Here is a 22,173-nt window from a genome sequence, read left to right on the forward strand (position 1 = left end):
ATAGTATACGATCCAAACCGCCATCCCTACTTTTGGCGCCGCTCTGCTTATAAAATGCAACTCAAAGGTCGCTCATGGCGAAAGTCGGTCCCCAAACCTTGAAAGTTGAAAAAGAGCTCAGCGAGAAAGAGAAACCAGCACAGCGCTCCCGCCGTTTCCTTCCGCCACCGCTAATGGCTGCCGTCGCCTCCGTCGAAGTCTGCGTCAAGGCCGCCGTGGGTTCCCCCGATGTCCTCGGCGAATGTAACTCCTCATCTCCCTTCCCATGCTCCCTTCTCCTCTGTTCTTAGACTCCTCAACTAATTCCGCTTTTTTGTTTTGAAAAAAGGTCCTTTTAGCCAGAGGGTTCTTCTTACTTTGGAGGAGAAGAACATCCCCTATCACATGAAGCTGATCAACCTTGGTGATAAGCCAGAATGGTGACCCATTTTTCTGCTTTTTATTCCTTTTTTTCTTCTTTCTAGTGGTAAAAGCTCTTTACTTTTTGGAAAAAAAACAAAAAAAAGGGAAATTTTGGTTCAGGTTCTTGGAAATTAGCCCTGAGGGAAGGGTGCCGGTGATCAAATGCGAGGATGGCAACTGAACTCCAGATTCGGACGTGATCACTCAAGTGATCGACGAGCAATACCCAAATCCTTCGCTGGTGACTCCTCCAGAGTATTCAGTACTGTATGTTCTGCAATTGTCTTCTTTTTATGATTTCCTTTCTTTCCTCCCGTTATAATGTTGAAGTTATGTTTGATGTTTTCCTGTATCATTCGTATGTAGTGTGGATATGCTCTTTTACTATGTGATTATGGTCAAGTGTGGCACCACCCTAGCTTAATTTGCAAATACTGTTGAAAGGAATTGCAAGGATACATGCAGAGTAACTTAGAAAAAAGGGTTAGAATGGCCCAATCAATACAAGCTAAGTGAAGATGATGGAAACCAACCAAGAGTTCCTTTTGATTGCTTTAAAAATGTAATCCAAGAGAAGATAAAATTTATCATGTGAGGCCTTGGAATTTTTTTTTTTAATGCCTGATTAAAATTGCGGGCGGAGATTGTTCAGAAAAAGGTAACGTAAAAGAAGGAAAAGATTTTGAAAGTAGGAGTCTGGATGGTTTTAGAAGTTTTGTAGGAGAAACCATCTGTTGCTTACGTGTGTTTATGCTTTTGAGTTTCAGAAAATGTAAATGGTGAACAAACTTAGACTGTCTCATTAACCTCTTGGGCTAGCCCGCACCAATACTACACATGAATTTTAAAAATCAAATCAAAATTTTATACCCCACCCCACCCCACACAAAAAAAAAAAAAAATCAAACCAAGGAAGATTTGTAAAATCTTTGACCAAACTGATCTAGTAACCAAGCATAAAAAGAATATAAATAGCAAAACGTTAGCATGCCTAACTTAGGCAAACATTTCTGCATGCCGCATATCATTGCACATTGGTACTGTGCTTCTGAGAAGCACAAAAAGATGATAAACTTTTCAGATGTAATCTGGTACGAAAAAATTGGTTACTTTGAAACACGAGCAGGAGGGACTGCCAAAAACATGACATCAGCAGCCAAATTTCTAGAGGCAAAAAAAAAGAAGTGTAAAATATACTATTTTTAAATATATGTAATTAAATGATCTTTGATGCCCATTCCATTGTCTTTCATTCAAAATTTTCTTCTTCATATTTAGATTCTATAACTGCATGAATTCTCTACAAACACTAGCGTTTCATATCCTCAACTTTATACATAGACTTTCTTTATTTGGCTTGAGGACCTCACTTAATCACTGCTACGCATGATCGTGCTTTTTTCATTTCATCTGACTTCATTTGGCCTAGTTTGATGGTGCCTTCACCTCAACATTCACAGCATGCACCTGCTATGAACTGATGCAATGATGACTGTGTTTGTTTACAACTCCTTTTCATTTCTTGTGAAATCTCATAAAAAATTTTTGCCCAACTCTCACCACAGAGTGTAAACTGTATGATGAGGTTCGCATCATATGCTAAGAGCTGAATTGAGATGGTCTGACAATCGTCATATGAAGGCTTGTATAAACAAAGGTGATTTATTTTAGTGGTTTCTTTGGGCTATTTCAAATAGCTGGTATGCTGTCTTCATGCCTTTTCCATTTCTTCTTCCTTCAGTCGATATAGTTGGCCAACATTTCCATCTCAACATCACCAGGCCTCATCTATACCCATCAAGATAAGCATTATGATACATATATAGTACACAACAAGCATATAGGTGTATGTGTACTTATTTTTCATTTTTCCTATGTCTCATAGAGTTTCTGCTTTAGGCTCACTTGGGGTTTATAGTAAACTACTTGCTTTGGTTCTTGTCATGCATAAACAGTTGATTGGAGTAGACTCTTGATCCTCATATTGATATAAGTAAATTCTAATGCTCTCTTTTTTTTCTTTTGGTTCTTTGTTGTTGTGAGGACCCGTGCAGGTATGTGTTTAATCCCTCAACTATGCACTGGGTAGTTCTTGGGTACTTATACAGGGTCAAGGAACTCAAATTGCATCTTCTGACTTGCTCTTTGGGGTGGGGTCAACGAACTTAAATAGCCAATGTGCATTTAGTCCCATATCGGCTATGAATTGGATAGATCTTGGGTATTTATATAGGCCAAAGAACCTAAATAATACTTTCTAGCCAGTCGTTTTTAGGTGAGACACTAGATTGTTATATTTGCTAGCTAGTGTTCTGCCTTCATAAACTTTTTCATACAATCTAACTTCTTTCTGATTAGTTTGATGGCACTTCCACCTCACCATGGTCAGTATATAAATATATGTATGCATTAGACATCCTTGTAGACATGTATATACACATTTGTTCTTTTTCTGTTTTGCTTAATTCTCCCTGACTCTTGATCCTCAATTCTTGTTGGTACAGGTACGTTCCCATGCTTTCCTTTTTTTAGGTTCTTTTTGTTGCTAGCCAGTATTCTGCCTTCATAAACTTTTTCATATAATCTAACTTCAATTTACTTAGTAAGACAGCACTTCCACCTTGACATGGTCGGTATATAAATATACATAGGCATTAGACATACATATAGACATGTGCATAGACATTTCATTTTTTGGGGTTTGCCCAATCTTACTGCAGAGATTAAAGTAAATTTTTATGAAGGTTTTTTCTGCAGATAAGTAAAGGTGATATAATTTTAGTGGGTCTTTTTGTTTTTTCCAGCTAGCTAGTGTACTGTCTTCACAAAGTTTTATCTTCCCTGGCTCTCCTATTACGATAGCCATTTCCACTTGTCTGCTGCAAGAAACTAAGATCAGGCTCCAAGCTTTCACTGATGAAGTGCTAAAGATGGAGGAAAAAGGCATGAAGCTGCCCCTGATTTTTTTTATTTAAATGTTGGTGATGTCATACTGATTATCTCATGATGGCATCAAACTTCAATGGAGCAAATTACTACCAGTTCTATTAAATTGCATGATTCTTTTTTGAAATATATGTCATTATCGGTTGATCACACAAAACTTGTTGACTGCAATGGTAGTTAATATTGACAGATGCTTTAGGGACTTCTAGGTAATATATCATCTGTAGAGTGAAAACACTCTCCTATATAGGGTTCTTTCAGTCCACAGTAGTTTATGTTAGGATTCAATTGCACATGGCTTTCTCCTGGAAAGTCTTGGGTCTCTACCTGTGTATAATAACCATTCTTTTCATTCATTTTCTATTCTCTATTTTTTTATTTTGCTTCTAATATTTTTGGACTGCCTTTTTACCACTCAATATGTACAGCTCTAGTGTTCCAGTCTTTTTTTATTTTTTTTTCTTTTTGAAAGAGAATGGAGGAAGCAAGGTGCTTCCCCTTATTAATGAAAGGATAATGTCAACAGTCTCCTTTTGAGACTGCTTATTTGGCTATGGAGGTGCCTGAATTTTTTCTCTCTCAATTTTACCTTTTCAGCTATGAGGGTCAACTTGACTAGACAATCTTTCTTTCTTTTCCTTTTCCTCAACCAACAAGCTGTATAACCATGTTGATCTTTCTGTGCCCTACTGAAATTCTCTTGTTGTACCACGTTCTGTTTCTAAGATTCTTATTCTTCTCTGTGTAGCATGGTTCAACTGCATTTTGCATCCCACATTGTGCATGATGCATGCTTGCCGTAATAACAATTGCAAATGTTACATGCTTAATCTTTGTTGTTCCTAACATCACTGAAATGTCAAGGCATTTTCACCCCCCCAACAACATGCCACCAAAAAAAAAAAAAAAAAAAAAAAAAAAAAAAAAAGGGAAGAAGAAGAAAAGAAGATGGAAGCATACTTATTTGCAAAAGTATCATACTTGGCTTCCAATATCTGAAATATTAAATCAAGTGTTCTCTTAGATGGACTTACTGGATCTTCTCAGGGCTCTTGCAATAAGGGTGCAAAGACATGTAGGTTAAAATTAATTCTATTTTTATCTAATTTGATGTATAAGGAAACCCTTTGGAAAATGTATGCTGGTTGCACAAAATTTCATAGCAGTATCTTGTGTTCAGAGTATTTATTATTTAGTATTGCTTCATTTCCCAGAAAGAACAAAAATCTCTCAAACTTTTAGTATTGTGTTTCAGGGGATCAAAAATATTCTCTTCTTTCGTGACATTCTTGAAAAGCAAAGATCCAAGTGATGGTTCAGAGCAGGCATTGGTGAACGAATTGCTACTTTGGATGAGCATCCCAAAGATCATGTATGTACATAAGTAGGTCTTCACACTTGCAGGATTCTTAAGTAATGTTGGATTTGCTTGACAACTGTCACCAATTTTGTAAGTCATATCTATGTACGGTGATTGGAAAACAGTGGGCTATACATGCGTAACTTTTAATAAGAGCAATATAATTGTTGGCTTGCTTAATGTCTAAAGCCAATTGAATAGTCAACAGACACATGCACACATACGATGAAACCTCACACAATTAAAACTGTTTTGGCATCTCTTGTTGGGTCATGACCAGTTCTTCATTATTGGCAGGGCCCATTTATCAATGGAGAAAATATTTCTGCTGTTGATTTGAGTCTGGCACCAAAATTATTTCATCTTGAGGTTGCCCTTGGTCATTTTAAAAGCTGGATTGTCCCAGAAAATTTGACTCGTGTTCATGGTTACATGAAGGTATGCACCTTAATCTTGCCTAACTTAGTTCCATCAGTAGTTGACAGATTCTTGCACTTTCTCCAACCACAACTTTCGAGTTTAATGCATGACATGCTTCACCTATGCTACTCTCTTCAGTTTATCAGTTGAACTGCAAATACACCTGTAATTTGGTCATCAAAGATTTTGCTTTTGAGGGAGATTTTGATCATCAAAGATTGACAAGCAAAAAGCTTGTAGTGCATGTTGATATTGTCCCATTTCAAGGATTGTGAATCAAATAGGTCCAGATTTGACTAATTGTCTCCCTTCCCACTTGATATTACTGGAACATGAAACCTGAGAGATCTAGATTCCTTACAATGGTTTTGACACCACTTTTCATGCATTATATGTTTCTGAAGCATGGATCCATCTCTATCGCTTCTGCAACTTTTTAAGTAACTATTGAACTTTTTCAATTTCATGCAGTCACTTTTCAGTCGAGATTCATTCATAAAGACCATGCCTGCGGTGGAGCACTTGATTGAAGGGTGGGAGCCTAAAGTAAATGCCTAAAATTTCTTCCAAATACCTGTACAATACAATGTTTGGCAGCTGCTGTAAAGCAGTCTACGTAACTGATGCAGCCTCTTATTTGGCTTCATGAGCTGTGATGTTATTGTGCTGTCATCTTCTCCATCACGAGCAATTGGGCCTATCTAAATTTCTAGTTGTAATCCATCCTTCAAATTGTTTCAAGCAGTGTTTGCCATATTGTACCGGTAGTATCTCAGTATGCAGTACCATACCATACCGACATTATCGTACCGGTCCATATCGTGCATTGACACTGTAAAAGGATGTATCAATATAGGGTCCGGCACCAAGATAGCAAATCTTAGTTTCAAGTTTTATATATAAAAAGTGAGTACACATTGGATCTTTTTTATGTGTTTCCCTCTCTTTAATTACTATGCAGTATATACATATTTTCTCAGCTAATGTTGGCAGAGTGGTTTTGTCCTGCATCATAAGACATGTAGTTTGAATCTTATGTGCTGATTTTGTGTCTGAATTTACCCTATGAAAATCCTAAGGGTGCATTTGATTACACTTTTGATTTTAAAAAAATATTTTTTATTTTTTTTTTATTTTTGCTATTGAGTAAAAGCAAAAAAGTAAAAAGTATGTTTAATAACTATGTTGCTATAAAGAAATAAGCAACATTTGAGGATGGTAGGTGAAGAGCTCGACGAGGGAGAAGGGTTCGAGTTTTTTATTTTTTAGTTTGACGTTTTAGACGTAGGGAAGCAAAAAAAAAGCAGAAAAGTAAGGTTTGGAAAGCAAAAAATTTTTGCTTTACATATAAAGTAATTATTTTGATTTTTATTTTTTATTTTTTATGATGTTATCAAATATTATTTTTTAATTTTTATTTTTAAAAATTAAAAAAATAAAAAAATATTTTTTTACGGTAAGCCTGCTGACTCATAGGCATCAAACAAGGGTGGAAGAGGAATCTATCTGTGGTTTGAATGGAGGTTGTGAGACTGTTGCCTTTACCGTGAACCAATTTAATCTTGGCACTGGAAAAGAGATAAGGTTTTAGAGGGGACAAAAACCTTGGTTGGATGATTTGACATTAGAGTGGCTATCTCCAATTGTATAATTCTATTGCAGCAATAAGGGGGTGACACTTGACTATCAATTTAACAAAAAATTAAGATCCTGGACAATCAAGATCCTAAGGCCACTAACTGAAGAGGCTGATCCAGAATGCTCTCTACCGGACAATCTTTTAACTGATATCAATCCTTATAGTAATACGGACACTATATGTTGGAAGACAGCAAAAATCTATAAATTGTTAGATGGAGGTTTCAGATCGTCCTAGGCAAAATACCTTTACCAGGCTGCAGCTCTGGAGAAACCTAAAAGTTACATGCAGCTGGTAAATCAGTGATATGTTCAACATAAAAAAGAACACGATAAGAAAGGGTTTTAAGGTGGACTGTGATTTTGTTTCCTGTAATGCAAAGATAGAATCCATTAACCACCTCATGTTTCACTGTCCTGTTCAGAAAATTTGGCAGCAAATTTTTCAGATGCTGAGTATTATCAGTCACCCTTCGAATATGTAGTCACTTTGGACTACCTGGAGATGATGAAGAATTCAAAGCAAGTTCAAGCCAGCTTGCGATCAGCTAGTCATCGCCATTTGCTGTTAATATGGAAAGAGTAAAACCAGAACAATCCAGTGCAATCACAAACGTGCCACTAGTTTCTCCTTCATCTGGAGTGGACTCTCTCATGGACGTCTTACTCATATGATGCTCCATTTGATCTTGTTGTTTCTCTACTTTAAAATGCCGATTTTGGGGCGCACAGGGAGAGGTTAGACAGCGGCTGCTTACGGGCACGGTGCGGTCAGGCATCATCGAGGGTGCCTTTCTTTGTGGGCAGGTGGCAAAGCGTTGGAGCACCAATAAAGTGGCACTTGTCGTTGTGCACAGCACCGCTTTCGGCTAATAGCCACGACAAGAACGGCTTTACCCATGAGCACCCCCGTGATTCATCAACTCATTTGGTACGAAGTATTGGCATCATCGATAGGCCCAAAATTTCATCTTCAGACGAAGGACAGATCGTCCACCTCCGGCAATGCTACCTGCACGGCACCAGTACCTAATTTTTATACATACGGTTGATGTTCTCTCTCTACGTGCATGATGGAGTATTGCATAATTATAAATATTTATCATCAAAAAATAAATGGCCATCAGACAAGGTGGTCCTTAAATATATATTGTATCATATTCAATATGGATTGTTTGATGGCCGCGGAGACATGCACAGATTATACCACAGAGGATTTTGATTGAATTAAATTGGCCAAACTTGCTATACGATGGCCGGGTTTATCTTTGAAATTGAAAGGATTGATCGTGGGATAATCAAGTATATTTTGATCTATACATCACACAAATATAATGGAAAAAAAAAATATTTTATAAAAAAAAAATAACTAAAATAAATAAAATGTAAAATAGAGAAGATAATCAAGTAATAAAAAATAAGAGAAAAAAAAGTATATCAAATTTACGTGGTTCGAACTGATTGTTGGCCTACATCCACGGACAAGACTTCCTTAACATTCTTCTATTAATAATCCACACACAATGAAGTACAAAATTGAAGAAAAAAAATAAAAGACTTACACAGACTCTCTTTTATAAAAGAAAAATACTCTTTTATTTTTTCTCTCAAGAGAATCTCACGTCTCTCTTATTTTTTCTCTTCTCTTGGATTTTTTTATTGTTGTTTCACTGCTCTCAGACTACTATCAAACTCTTTCGAGGCCCTCCCTTTAAATAGAGCTCATCATCAGGTGAAATCTGATCCAAACCGCATAAAAAATGAACTTCATTTTGATGTAGAAATCAAACAAGTTTCCCTGCCATCCGATCTTCATCACACCATCTGGAAATGCCTGAAAACAATCACATAACAGCCCAAAACAAATCGGAGAACCATCCTTAGCCATCCGATCAAAACCAAGAAGAAGCAGAGCCATCCGATCGCGCCAATGAAGTGGGCCACCACCTATTTATATGGTAAGGAGGAACCTCGGGCATCCGATCGTGTGTATGGCGCTATCTCGACCATCTGATGGTGCTCAGATCTCATGGACCACTGGTGGACCGTGCCTGGTCCACAGAAAACCGCATACACCGATCATCTCGCACATCGCCTGAGCTTGGGCCGGCATTTTCATGCGCGCCGACGTGCATGGGCCTGGGCTGCTTTTCTGGGTCTGGGCCGGCTGAACATGGCTTCAACCTATCAATCCTCCCACTTGAAGATATGTGCCGAACTCACAAGAATGTCATCCCTAAAGGTCTTGCCAACCTCCCACTCCTCACATAGCTCCAAGACTGAGAGAAGTTTTACTCCAATTGAACTTCTCCCAAGTCACCAGCTTTGTCAACACATCTGCTGAAGTTGCATTAGTATGAATTTTTAACAATGAAACTAAACCATCATCAACCACATCTCTCAAAAAATGATAGCGAATGTCAATATGCTTCGTCCGAGAGTAAAACATCGGATTTTTCGTCAAGTGCAATGCGCTTTGACTATCATAATTCACCCTCATCATATCTTGTTTCATCTTGAAGTCTCTAAAAACCCTCTTGAGTCAGATAGCTTTTTTGCATACGTGTGTCATTGCAATATACTCTACTTCTGTCATTGATAATTAATGCCATCACTGATTGAAGCTTAGACTCCCAGCTAATAGTATCGCCGTCTATGGAGAACACATAGCTTGTAGTAGATCTTCTCTTATCCTGATCACTTGCAAAATCAGAATCAACATACCCAATGCACTCTAAACCTGCTAAACTATAACAGAGTGAATGATCAGTCGTCTCCCTCAGATATCGGAGGATCCACTTTACTGCAGTCCAATAGTCGCTACCTGGATTCATCATATACTGGCTCACAACTCCCATTACTTATGCAATATCTGGTCTTGTGCATACCATGGCAAACATAAGACTCCCTACTGTTGATGAATATGGTACCTAGGCCATGTCAGCCTTTTCTGCTTCTGTATTGAGTGATTGCTCTGGTGACAGTTTCAACTGAATAGAAAATGGGGTAGACACCGACTTTGCATTCTGCATATTGCACCGCAGAACTTTCTCCACATATCTTTTTTGTGAAAGCCAGACCTTCCTATCCTTCCTCTCCCGTAGCACCTTCATCCTGAGTATTTGGTTCATAGCTCCTAAGTCCTTCATCTCAAACTCTCCAGCCAACTGAATTTTCAGATCTGATATCCGACTCCTACTATTTTCTGTGACCACCATATCATCGACATATAATAGCAAGATACAGAAGCTCCGATCATTATAATTGCAGAAATATGCATAATGATCTGCCTCCAGTCGATCAAATCTCAAACTCACAATAAAAGAATCAAATTACTTGTACCAACACCTCGATGCCTGTTTGAGACCGTACAATAATTTGTTCAGCTGACAAACCAACTCCTCCTTGCTCTTTTCAATAAAATCTTTAGGTTGCGCCATATAAATCTCCTCCTCCAAGTCACCATATAAGAAAGCCATCTTTACATCCATCTGCTCGAGCTCTAAATCCATGACTGCCGCGATCGTCAAAACAATCCAAATTATAGTAAAACGAACCACTAGTGAGAAGATCTCATCAAAATCAATTCCTGACTTTTAAGCATAACCCTTCACCACCAACCACGTTTTGAATTTTTTCACATTTTCATCTGTATCCTTCTTCATTTTATAGACCCACCGACATTCGATCGGACTCCTCTCCTCGATAGAACTACAAGCTCCTATGTCTTGTTCTTCCGAAGTGACTCCATCTCCTCCTTCATAGCACAATGCCACTTTTTAGCATTGGTGGACTCACATGCTTCCCTCTATGAAGTCGGCTCATCCTCCTCCGCTAAAGCAACATAAGCACAAACATGGTTAGCAGAAGGAATGAAAGAAGTGACATAGTCATCATATCTCGCCGGAGGTCTAATGACCCTCCTAGGCCGCTCAGACTCTATTAATAGCTCTTCTAGTGAGATAGCATCCTCAGGAGATTGCGGAGACTCCGCACTTGATCCATCATCAACTACCTCATCGTTCACCTGTGCTTGCTCTGCTGCATCTCGTCACCTACATCAGAGAACTCAATAGAAGTAATGACTTTATCATCTTGCTTTTCCTTGATGTCTTGAAAAGATTCTTCATTAAAAACAATATCTCGGCTAAGAACGATCTTGTGGGTAGTAGGGTCCCACAATCGATACCCCTTTACTCCTTTAGTATAGCCAAGAAAAATGCACCTCCGAGAGTTTCTGTCTAATTTTATCCTCTTTTCTTTTGGAATCCATATATATACATCACATCTAAAGATATGGAGATGAAAATAATTTACTGACTTGCCACTCTAAAGTTCTTCTAGAATTTCCAACCCAAGAGATTTTGTCGGTGCTTAATTGATTAAGTAACAAGCCGTGCACGCAGTCTTTGCCCAAAATCTTTTGTCAAATTTTGCCGTGCTCATCATAATATGGACTCCTTCCATAAGTGTTCTATTAAATCTCTTTGCCACACCATTTTGCTGTGGTGTCCCAAAAATCGTAAGTTGTCGCTGAATTTCATGCTCACCATAAAATTCATCAAACTCTTTGGAGCAATATTCTCCTCCATTATCAGAATGTAGGCATTTAATTTTTAAATCTTTTTCATTTTTTACCAGTTTTGAATTTTTTGAAGGTTTCAAAAACATCGGATTTTCACTTCAGAATATATATCTAAGTCTTTCGAGAATAGTCATCAATGAAGAAAACGGAGTAGAAATACCCATCCAATGATCTATCAGATGATTTTCAAGTATCTAAATGGATTAGCTCAAAAAATTTTTTACTCTGTTGCTGTGATAAAAAGAAAAAGATCCTTCTTTGTTTACTATAGATACGATCTTCACAAAATTCCAGTGGCGCTGACTTGTACCTCGGAAGAAGCTCCTTATTTGATAATAATTGTAGCCCACGCTCGCTCATATGTCCCAAACATCGATGCTAAATCATCGAAGATACCATCTTTGAACTTGCTACTACCACCTCTCCTACTTGAGTCTCGCCCATCAATTTATAAAGACCGCATATTTGTACTCCCCTTATCACCACCAAACACCTTTTAGATACCTTCAATTAATCTCTCTCCGATAAACTTTAAACCTTGTTTACAAAACTTTTCAAGTGATAGTAGACTCTTGCACAGTGCAGGAACATACTGTACATTAGAACACCCAAATAGATAACTCCTCCATCCAATGATTTGTATGTATAAAATCACTCCTTAAAAGGAGTCAAGTGAAAAGATGCCTTCGAATCTAAAATCCAATAATGTGCGAGCTCAAATCTTTTCAATACCGTCAATGCATCCCCGTCATCTGAAGTAGCCGAACCAGTTTCACTTTCTGCTATATTGCCTTAAAAGTTTCTCGATTTAGATTTTGTATCAACTCCTTTAGTCCAGTAATTTTTTTTACATATTATATTTTTTCACAATTCCAATATTTCACCTTCTTCTTGCCCTTGAATTTAGATCTTGTCTTCCTTTGATCACTACATTCTCTTTCAAAAAGCCTGTCCCATGCTACCATGGCTTCTCCTGAAGAGCTTTTTTGGCTAAATTTTCATCTCATTTCTTCTGTAAGCAATGATGCAACAACTGACTCCATCTTAAAAATTTCAATGTGACTCAAGTTCATAATAAGATTATCCCAAAACTTCAACATAGAACAAAGTAGAATGTTAGTCTTCTCTTCATCATCAATTCTGACATCTAGGGCCACAAGCTTGCTCACAGTGGAATTGAATACACCCAAGTGCTCTTGAACTGATGTCCCATCCTTCATCTTTAGATTGTATAATTGTCGTCTTAAATAGATTTTATTTACCAAAGACTTTTCTTCATAGAAATTCTTCAATTTTTTTCAAATCCTTTTTGCAGTAGTTTCGGTCTCGATATTGAATAATACCGAATCATCCAACGCCAAATAGAGGTTCATCATTGCCAGCTTGTCTTTTTTCTTATATTGACCATCTGTCATCTCTTGAGGTTTGCATTTTTTTTCTTGCAAAGCAATTTTACAATCATTCTTGATCAATACTACCTGCATCTTCATCTTTCAAAGTACAAAGTTTGATACATCAAACCTCGGTATCTCATATTTTATTGTCGTCACCTTGTCCATTATTGTTTCAAATCAAACTGTCTACAAAAGAATCTCCACGCTTTGATACCAAACTGAAAGGACCGACTGTGGGGTAATCGAGCACACCTTTATCCATACAGCACATAAGCACAGTAGAAATAAGATCGTTTTGTAGAGGAAAGATAACTGAACAAATGTAGAATGCAAAATAGGAGAGATAATCAAGCAATAAAAAATAAGAGAAAAGAAAGCACACCAGATTTACATGGTTTGGCCTGATTGTTGTCCTACGTCCACGAGCAAGACCTCTTCAATATTCTTCTATTAATAATCTATGGCGCAACAAAGTATAAAATTGGAGAAGAAAAATAAAAGGCTCATACAAACTCTCTTTTATAAAAGAAAAATACTCTTTTATTTTTTTCTCTCAAAGGAATCTCACGTCTCTCTTATTCTTCCTCTTCTCTTGGACTTTTTTATTGTTATTTTCATTGCTCTCAGGCTGCTATTAAACTCGTCCGAGGCCCTCCCTTTAAATAGAGCTCGTCATTGGGTGAAATCTGGTCCAAACCACATAAAAAATGGACTCCGTTTCGATGTAGAAATCAAACAAGTTTTTCTGCTGTCCGATCTTCATCGCACCGTCTGGAAACACCTGAAAACAATCACGTAACAGCCCAAAACAAATCGGAGATCGTCCTCAACCATCCGATCAAAATCAGGAAGAAGCGAAGTTGTCCGATCACGCCAATGAAGTGGGCCACCACCAATTTATATAGTAAGGAGGAACCTCCGCTGTCTAATCGCGTGTATGGTGCGATCTCGACCGTCTGATGGTGCTCAAATCTCGTGGACCGCACTTGATCCACAGAAAACTACGTACACCGATCGTCTCGCACATTGCTTGGGCTTAGGCCGGTGTTTTCGTGCGCGCGCCCGCGTGCGTGGGTCTGGGATGCCTTTCTGGGTTTGGGCTGGCTGAACATGGCTTCAACCTATCAGGAACAAATTGAGAGCAATGAGTTGTGTAATTATAGGACAGTCTTTAACTAGGGTCTCAATTAGACGTCAGGTTGAGTATGGTCAGGGTCCCATTCCCTATGTTCCTGACTTGATCAACCTGATAACCGATCGGTTGCCACCAGTAGGCAGGCAGCTGAGATATGCTTTGCGAGACTACAGACGGTGGATCCAGTACTCGCGTTCCCTCTTAGTGGTGATCCCAACCAAAAGCTTTTCTTGGTAGGTTAATTAATAGCTGTCCTTTAGAAGAGATTATAAAGGCTAGCATATATAAAAGCAAGGTCTTGGTTTTCATTCTGCCAAGAGTTTTGCATGCAAGCTCGTAAAGCGAATTGGTTTGGATGACGATGATGATGTAAACACCTCCAATGATGAGAAAAAAGACATGTTTAGAGGGGAAAAGCCCACTAATATCCTTCAAGAAATTAAGGATCACCATCAACAATGGCTAACTTGTTGACAGCGCCACTTGTGCCCCTGGGATTTGTGATCATGGGTGAGCCTCAGCAATATTTAGCTAATGTGAGCTTGTGCTGGGACCAGATTATATATGTAGTAGAGGGTGGTGCATAAGCAAGGATATACAAGGTGCACGCTTATAGAAAAAAAGGTTTATTTACTCCATGCAACTCATGCTGTAGGACTTTCCTGCTGCCGTAAAAGGATATGAACAAAATGCTATCTTGCTAGGGCAATATTCTTGAGTTACTTATTGTGGATTTTCTAACAAGAAAACCACCCACTTTAATCTACCTCAAGGAGAAACTTCATTCAGAAATTCACTTTATGATTTATGCTATTAAGCAGTTATTTTATTGAGAAAAAACCGGAAAATTGTGGGAGTTAGAAAAGAGCTATAGTCTCATTCTATCTATTCATTAGAATCGTGAGCTTCATGCAATAAATAGCAGAAACATAATTAGGTTGGGCTACTCTCCCATGATAAGTTAGATCAATCGGTTTGAACTATCAGTGATTGATTGGTACAATCACCTTTTGGTATCTCTTAAAATTAAAAGTAGCAATCCACTTGAGTTTCCATCTATTAGAGATAAATTTTCATCTATACTTTCAACTTAAAAGTAGCTACCCACTTGAGTTTCAAGTAAAAATAGCTATCTATTTGAAATACAAATTAAAAGTAACTATCCATTTTAACTGAAATGATCCTTATATCCTTATATCTTTTAAAATATTGTCGCATTGTATTATCATAGTATTGTATTTCTGTACAATAAAGTAATATTATATTTTATTAGTGTAGTATTACTTTATAATAATACAGTGTTACTTTATTATATTATATTAGTATAGTATTTTTTTATAATAAGATAGTATTATATTATATTGGTATAGTATTTTTTTATAATAACACAGTGTTGTTTTATTATATTATACTAATATATTATTCCTTTATAATAAGGTAGTATTACATTATCATAGTATAGTATTCTTTTATTATAGTATTATTTTTCAACAATGCAGTGTTATTTTATAATAGTATAGTATAATTTTATAATAGTATAATAGTATTTTATAATAGTATGGTGTTGTTTTATAACTGCAAGGGCAATTGAGTCATTTCACTATCATTTAGATAGTTGCTTTTAAGTTATATTTCAAATAGGGAGCTGCTTTTATTTGAAATTCAAGTAGATAGTTACTTTTAAGTTTAAACTAAAGTAGATAATTTATCCTATATATATATATATATATAACTGGATCACCCATTATTCTCTTTTTCTTTTTTTTTTTGGCATCCATATATATAACTAGATCACCCATTATTCCAATTGATTAGCGCAAATGCTGCTTTTCCAACATTTGGGTTGCTAATAATTCACACAAAGAGGACTCTTTAAAAGCCCTAGGGCTGGTTTTGGAAAAATTAAATCCCATACCATGTACATTATGTGACAGTGCACCATGCCAATCACCGCTACTATATTTTTATAGTGGTGGGTCTGCAAAAATAAGTGACTATGATTAATATGACGCACCTCCATATGGTGCATCGTGTTGTAGGATATAATTTCTATTGATTTTTGGTGGTGTAGTATAGAGCGGCCTAGATGCTATATATATATATATAAGCGACCTCTGGCCAAAACATTCGTAAATTACAAGCGACCTATGGTGAAAACATTCGTGAATTCAAGATCCTGTTGGATTCTTTGCGAATGTATGCATATATCCGTGATGAAAAGATAGAGCAATAATAGAGAATATATGAAAAGAACAAAAGCTTCCTGATATTGCAACATACAGAAAATGACAGAAAAAAACTCGTCATTAGAAAACAAAACACTAGTCTCTTGCCTGTTCAGTGGGGCAGCAAAATTGTACAGATATTAAGTAGAGACCAAGAGTATGTGCCCTCCTAGAACCAATGCATTAGATATCACCAAGCTTATATCATTATCATCTCAACATCTTGCACATGAAACATGAACAAGTGTATGTACAATTTGAACAAGTATTATACACTCAGAATTTCTCGTCAGTTTACCAGAAAAAATTCTCATTCGAGTTTGAATACCGTGCATAGCTGGACGATCACAACCATCATGAAATAAGAGCAATAAAATTAGCGTTATGGAAAACCCTACGTGTAAGTTTGAAAGGCTTTTGATTATACACACACACACACACACACACACATACACACACATAGTGTTAAGACGAGAATCGCACAAGCATCGAGTAAAGGTAAGAGATGAGAAAAATTGGAAAAAGACAGCATGTGATGGATGAATCTTATTCTCAAAACTTTAGCTATGGAAAAAACATGCTTTAAAGTTTGAAAAAAGCATGCCAAGGCTTGTCTTATAGTAAATCAATCACATAAGCTAATATACTTTGCTTATAAACTAAGCTCATAACCTAATCTACCTTGCATTTTCAATTGCCAGCCTATACTAGTCTACCTCATGTAGTTCCATGTGCTACGAAACAATATGAAACAAGCGCACCCTTCGTTCTCCATTCTACAAAGACGTTCTCCTGTTAATTTCTTCAACATATACCCCCCCTATTATGCACTTCAGCTGGTTTGCAGAAAGTTATGGTTGGAGTATCTTTGTTATTTGTTTGTATATATTTGGATAGATTTGTGCATGACAGAGATGACTCTGTTCTTGTCCAGCCTGTGAGACCTATTTATAAATAAGAAGAGACATAACTCCTTGCATAATTTACACTTTCCTATGGATTAAACATGACAACAATGGTACTACACTTTTTCTCCTCTGACTTAATGTTGTTGAACAAAGTCTCCTATTCAAATTAAGAGAGAGAGAAATGCATGGATCGGCATCTAAAAGTCATCTTGTATCAATCTTAATCGCCAATCACTGCAGTGCATATGCGGCACCATAGGGTGTGGTGTGTTTGTGGATGTCGTCCATCATAGGATGGATGACTATCAAATAACACGACGTGCATCGTATATTCTGTACTTGTGTGTGCCATCCATCCAATGATGGGCTACAGCCATCCAAGGGATCGTGCTCCACTTCTAACTGTTCTTTGATGGATGATCACCCAATAATTAACATGTTAATTTTGTTTTCAGAAACCTAGCTTGCATATCAAGAAAAACAAAGCCTCTACATCAGTAGTTGTCACCATTAAGGAGGGTACATGCATGGGAGCTAAATTTGATCCACCACCATACAAACAGTATGAGGCTTATCTCACATCTATCACGTGACTTCCACGTGACTCTCTAGACATCCCCAGATGCCAGAACAATGTTGAACTTCCACCAACCCGTCTTTTGCCAACTTCGCTATTTTTTTTTTCGTAGGAAGAAAAAGGCAGTTCTCTCATTCTTGAAGCACTCATCAAGTCACGCGAGGAAAGAGAAAGCCACCGTTCACGTCTTAATCGAAAGCATGGAAAAAGTGGGAAGAAGAAAGGCGATCGCGATCCAACACGAACACCAGAGACCACCACGTGTCAATCCAAAGGAAAAAATATATATCAAGTTCCATAAAACTTACACGTCATGATGGACCCAAGAGTCCTCGTGCTGCCACCTGTACATATATAAAAGAACACCACCCCGTGCATTCCAACCCCAAGCCCTCCCCCAACATTGACTAGAATAATTTCGAAGCTTTATTTAATTACTTGTCCACCCTAGTCCTGTGGTGGAATTTACAAACTTGCTGCCACTATCTTCAGTAGTAGTAGACATTAATAGACTTGTTCGGAAGACTTTAATTGGAGGTCGATCATGAAGGGATGGTATCTGCTACTCTTCGTCGTTGGAGTCTCTGGCAGCGATCTCGGCCAGCATCTTTTGAATCCTTTGCATTGTCTCCATCTCCGACAACCACTCCTCCCTCTCTCGATTGTACGCCTCGAAGAACTCCTTGTTCTCCTTCACCAACTCCGTCCATACTGACACAGCACACAAGACGCACATCAGCCTCAAAAGATCATCTATAACGTACGTTGTAGACCTTTCTTTTCTTTACCCTTTTTCCCCCAGAATATTTATGCAAATATCATCAGCAAACACCCCACAAAGTTCAAACCAGAATCTTCTCCTAAATAGAGGAGTTATGTATGGTGGATCCACTAGACTATGACCTACTTCGTGTTAGGTACTAAACCTTATTTGTAATTTGTTTTGAGGAGAGGCGAGAGTAATGAAAATAGAAAGGTTACCTGTAGACGTGATGACAGGCTTAATGTTAGCATGCTTGGAGAGGGCATCCACGCACTCTTGCTTATTCATGTGGAAGAGAAGGCACTTCTCGATCAGATGTTGCACCTATGGTGAACGCACATACAGCCCATGAAATAATAAGAAAAGTTAATGATCAAAAGTCATAAAGTTTTCATCTCTTATATTACCATTCGGATGTAGGAAGCTGACGAGGAGTCACCCATGATCAGATTAAACCACCCGTGATCACCAGATAAACACTGGCTACTGAGACCAAGATAGGACAAGGATGGGGAAGGGGAGAGAGTTGCTTTGGGAGTGAATATTGAGGTCTGGAGTGGGGAGTATAAAGAAGGGAGTAGAAGGGGAAAGAAATAAACACGAGGAGATGCGGGCCAGGGGGTTCACGTGGGAGATGGGGAATGATTGGAGGAGAGGAGACGAGGGAGATACGCGCCGCCTACAGCTCTCTCGCAGCATGCGACATGACCACCGCCTCTCACGTGCTGGTGGGACCCAATCCACATGAAGGCCTCGAGGCCAGCACGCAAGATGGGCGAGGCGGCGAGCCCACCACACGTGCCGGGCGCTAAACGACACGCCAGCCGACCGCCCAACGCGCCGCCGTCCACCGCCCCTCCACAAACATACGCTATGTACAGTAGATAGAGGTATCCGTACAATTGAGCCGAGCCAAGCCGGCTGACTTAAGGCACAAATTTGATCGGATATGAAAAAAATAATAACCGAGAACGATTTAACTCGTACTCGAATTCAATTCTTAATTATTATAAAAAAATAATATTTGAAAAAAAATTATTTTTTTTTTTATTTTTTCAACTCCATAAATATAGATCTATAAATACATCAAAGTGAAAAAGCTACTATGGTAACTTTACAATTATATCCGATCATGATGCGATTATATAACTCATGATAATATTCATAAATTAATCTTTTTTTTATTTCTTTCTTCTACACTCCCTCAATCTGTGCATAGATATTTGCCATGCATAGCTTGTGAAAAGCTTGTAAGTACTCAAACTTGGATAGTCCTTTTGTAAGAATATCCACCACTTGATTAGATGATTTGACATATGAAAGACAACTCTCCACTGTCCATCTTTTCTTGAATAAAATGACGATCAATTTCAACATACTTGGTCCTATCATGTTAGACGGGATTGTTTGCAAAGTTGATCGCCATCATTATTGTCGTAATACAACTTCATAAGAGACTCCACTACAATACCAATGTCCTTTAGGAGAATTCATATCCATAGAAGTTTAGCAACCCTATGGGTCATAGCACAATACTCAGCCTCTACACTGGAGCGAGCAATTGTGGATTGCTTCTTGCTTCTCCAAGCTAGTAAATTTTCTTCAAGAAACACACAATAGCTTGTAGTAGAGCATCCGTCGACATCAACCGATCTAGTCCAATCAGCATTAGTATATTCTTCCAGAGTGAGATGATCATGTTTCCTATATATCAATCCTTTTTTTGGAGATTTCTAAATATACCTTAGAATTCTATCAACAGCTTTTATGTAAGTAGTGGTAGGGACGTGCATGAATTGGCTAATCACACTTATTGCATAAGTAATGTCAAGTCTTGTAAGGGTGAGATATAAGAGTTTACCTACAAGACGTTGATATTGTTCCTTTTCTTCGCGATAGAGTTGGATCCCATTTGTGATGGATAAGTGATGATTAGTCTTTATGGGAGTGTTGATTGGCTTACTCCCAAGCTTTTTGGTTTCCCAAAGAAGATTGAGTGCATACTTTCTCTAACACAAATTGATGCACCCATTTGATCTCGCTACTTCTATTCCCAAGAAGTACTTCATGTGACCAAAATCTTTAATTTCAAATTCAGAACTCAACCTATCTTCCAAGATTGAATTTCAACCTCATATTTTTATTGATAAGCGTGTTATCAACATTAACAATTAGGATAACCACCTTATTTTCATTTTTTCTCACAAAGAGAGTATGATCAGCATTACCTTGAGTGTAGTCAAATCTCTTCATGGTAATCCGCAATCTATCAAACCAAGCTCGAAAAGATTGTTTCGGTCCATACAATGCTTTCCTCAGTCTACAATATTTTTTTTCAATATTAAAATCCAATGGTGGTTGCATGTAAACCTCTTCCTTCAAATTTTCATTGAGGAATGTATTTTTGACGTCCATCTAGTATAGATTCCATAAGTATTGAGTAGCCATGGATAAGATCATTTGGACAGACTTCAACTTTGCAACCGGAGCAAAGGTCTCTTTGTAGTCATTGCCGTATGTCTGGGTGAAGCTTTTTGCAACAAGCCTCACCTTGTATCTTGCAATAGTGCCATCAGAGTTATACTTAATAGTATACACCCATTTAGAACCCACCATATGCTTTCCTGTAGGAATATCAACAACCTCTCCCAAGTATTGTTATTTTCAAGGGCTCTCATTTCTTCTTCCATAGCTTGATCCCATTTTGAGTCCTTCCTAGCCTCTACAAAACAACTAGCTAGGAATTGGGCAAATAGAGATAGTAGATAGGAAAGCAAGATGGGTGAAACATGAGTATAGTTGACATATTGATCAATAAGATATTTAGAATGAGGACATTTAGTGCATTCTCTAGCTCCTTTTCTCAAGGTGATAGGTATGTTAAGTTCAACATCAAGATTATCTTGAGTAAAGACATCAGCTGCAGGTGGAAAATAAGGATCGTGCAACTTAGCAACCTCTTGAGAGTGGTCGGTAGTATGACTTCCTTCATTAGTAGCCTCTATATCTCCTCCATTCTCCCCCTGACCTTCATCTCTATGGATGTCTCCAAAAGAAGTGGGGATAGAAATAGGAGTGGGAATAGAAATAAGAAAGCTTTCTTCCACCATACTATGAGTCTCTCCCTAAAGATAGTTCCCACAATGTACAAATGATTCATGTTCAAAGAATGTAATATCCTTAGTAACAAACCTACGCCTAGTAGTAGAATCAAGACACTTATAACCTTTCTAAGTAGGAGAGTACCCAAGAAAGATTCCCGAGATAGCACGAGGGTCAAGTTTAGATCTTTCTCGAGCAAAATTATGGATGAAACAAAGACACCCAAACATGTGAAGAGGTAAAGAGAAAAGAGGTCTATCAAAATTCAAGAAAAGATAAGAAATTTAAGTATCAAGAATTTGAGAAGGCATACGATTGATGACATATGTAGCAATGAGAATGGCATCGTCCTAATACTATTTTGGAAGATTGTGGGTAAACAAGAGCGTGCGAGCCGTATCCAGTAGATGACGATTTTTTCTTTCAGCAATGCCATTTTGTTGAGGAGTGTAGGCTCATGAAGTTTCATGGAGAATACCTTCATCTTGAAAAAAAGTAAGAAAGGAATTAGCAAGATACTCCCAAGCATTATCAGAGCGAAAAACCTTGATTCTCTTTCCAAATTGGGTGAGAATCATTTTGCAAAAAATTTGAACAATACGAAGGATTTCTTCTCGAGACCTTAGTAAATATGTCTAGATATAATATGCATAACCATCAATGAAGATAACATAGTATTTGTGACCATCCAAAGATTCAACAGTTGCAGGTCTCCATA

At 37.8% G+C, this 22,173-nt stretch overlaps 1 protein-coding gene and 1 pseudogene across 1 annotated transcript; one reads left to right on the forward strand and one right to left on the reverse strand.

Moving 5' to 3' along the window:
- Nucleotides 1-40: 40 nt before the first annotated feature.
- Nucleotides 41-6,059, forward strand: LOC105035140 (probable glutathione S-transferase DHAR1, cytosolic; annotated as a pseudogene).
- An 11,795-nt stretch (nucleotides 6,060-17,854) lies between these two features.
- On the reverse strand, nucleotides 17,855-18,928 carry LOC105035139 (uncharacterized). Its single transcript, XM_010910577.2, has 3 exons — nucleotides 18,761-18,928; nucleotides 18,572-18,677; nucleotides 17,855-18,301 (listed from the first exon to the last, which is right to left on the reverse strand). Exons 1-3 carry the CDS (start codon nucleotides 18,794-18,796, stop codon nucleotides 18,153-18,155), a joined length of 291 nt encoding a protein of 96 aa, XP_010908879.1. The 5' UTR covers nucleotides 18,797-18,928; the 3' UTR covers nucleotides 17,855-18,152.
- Between the last annotated feature and the right edge of the window lie 3,245 nt (nucleotides 18,929-22,173).

This window comes from Elaeis guineensis, chromosome 10, assembly GCF_000442705.2.
Source record: "Elaeis guineensis isolate ETL-2024a chromosome 10, EG11, whole genome shotgun sequence".
In the NCBI taxonomy this organism is placed as follows: Eukaryota; Viridiplantae; Streptophyta; class Magnoliopsida; order Arecales; family Arecaceae; genus Elaeis; species Elaeis guineensis.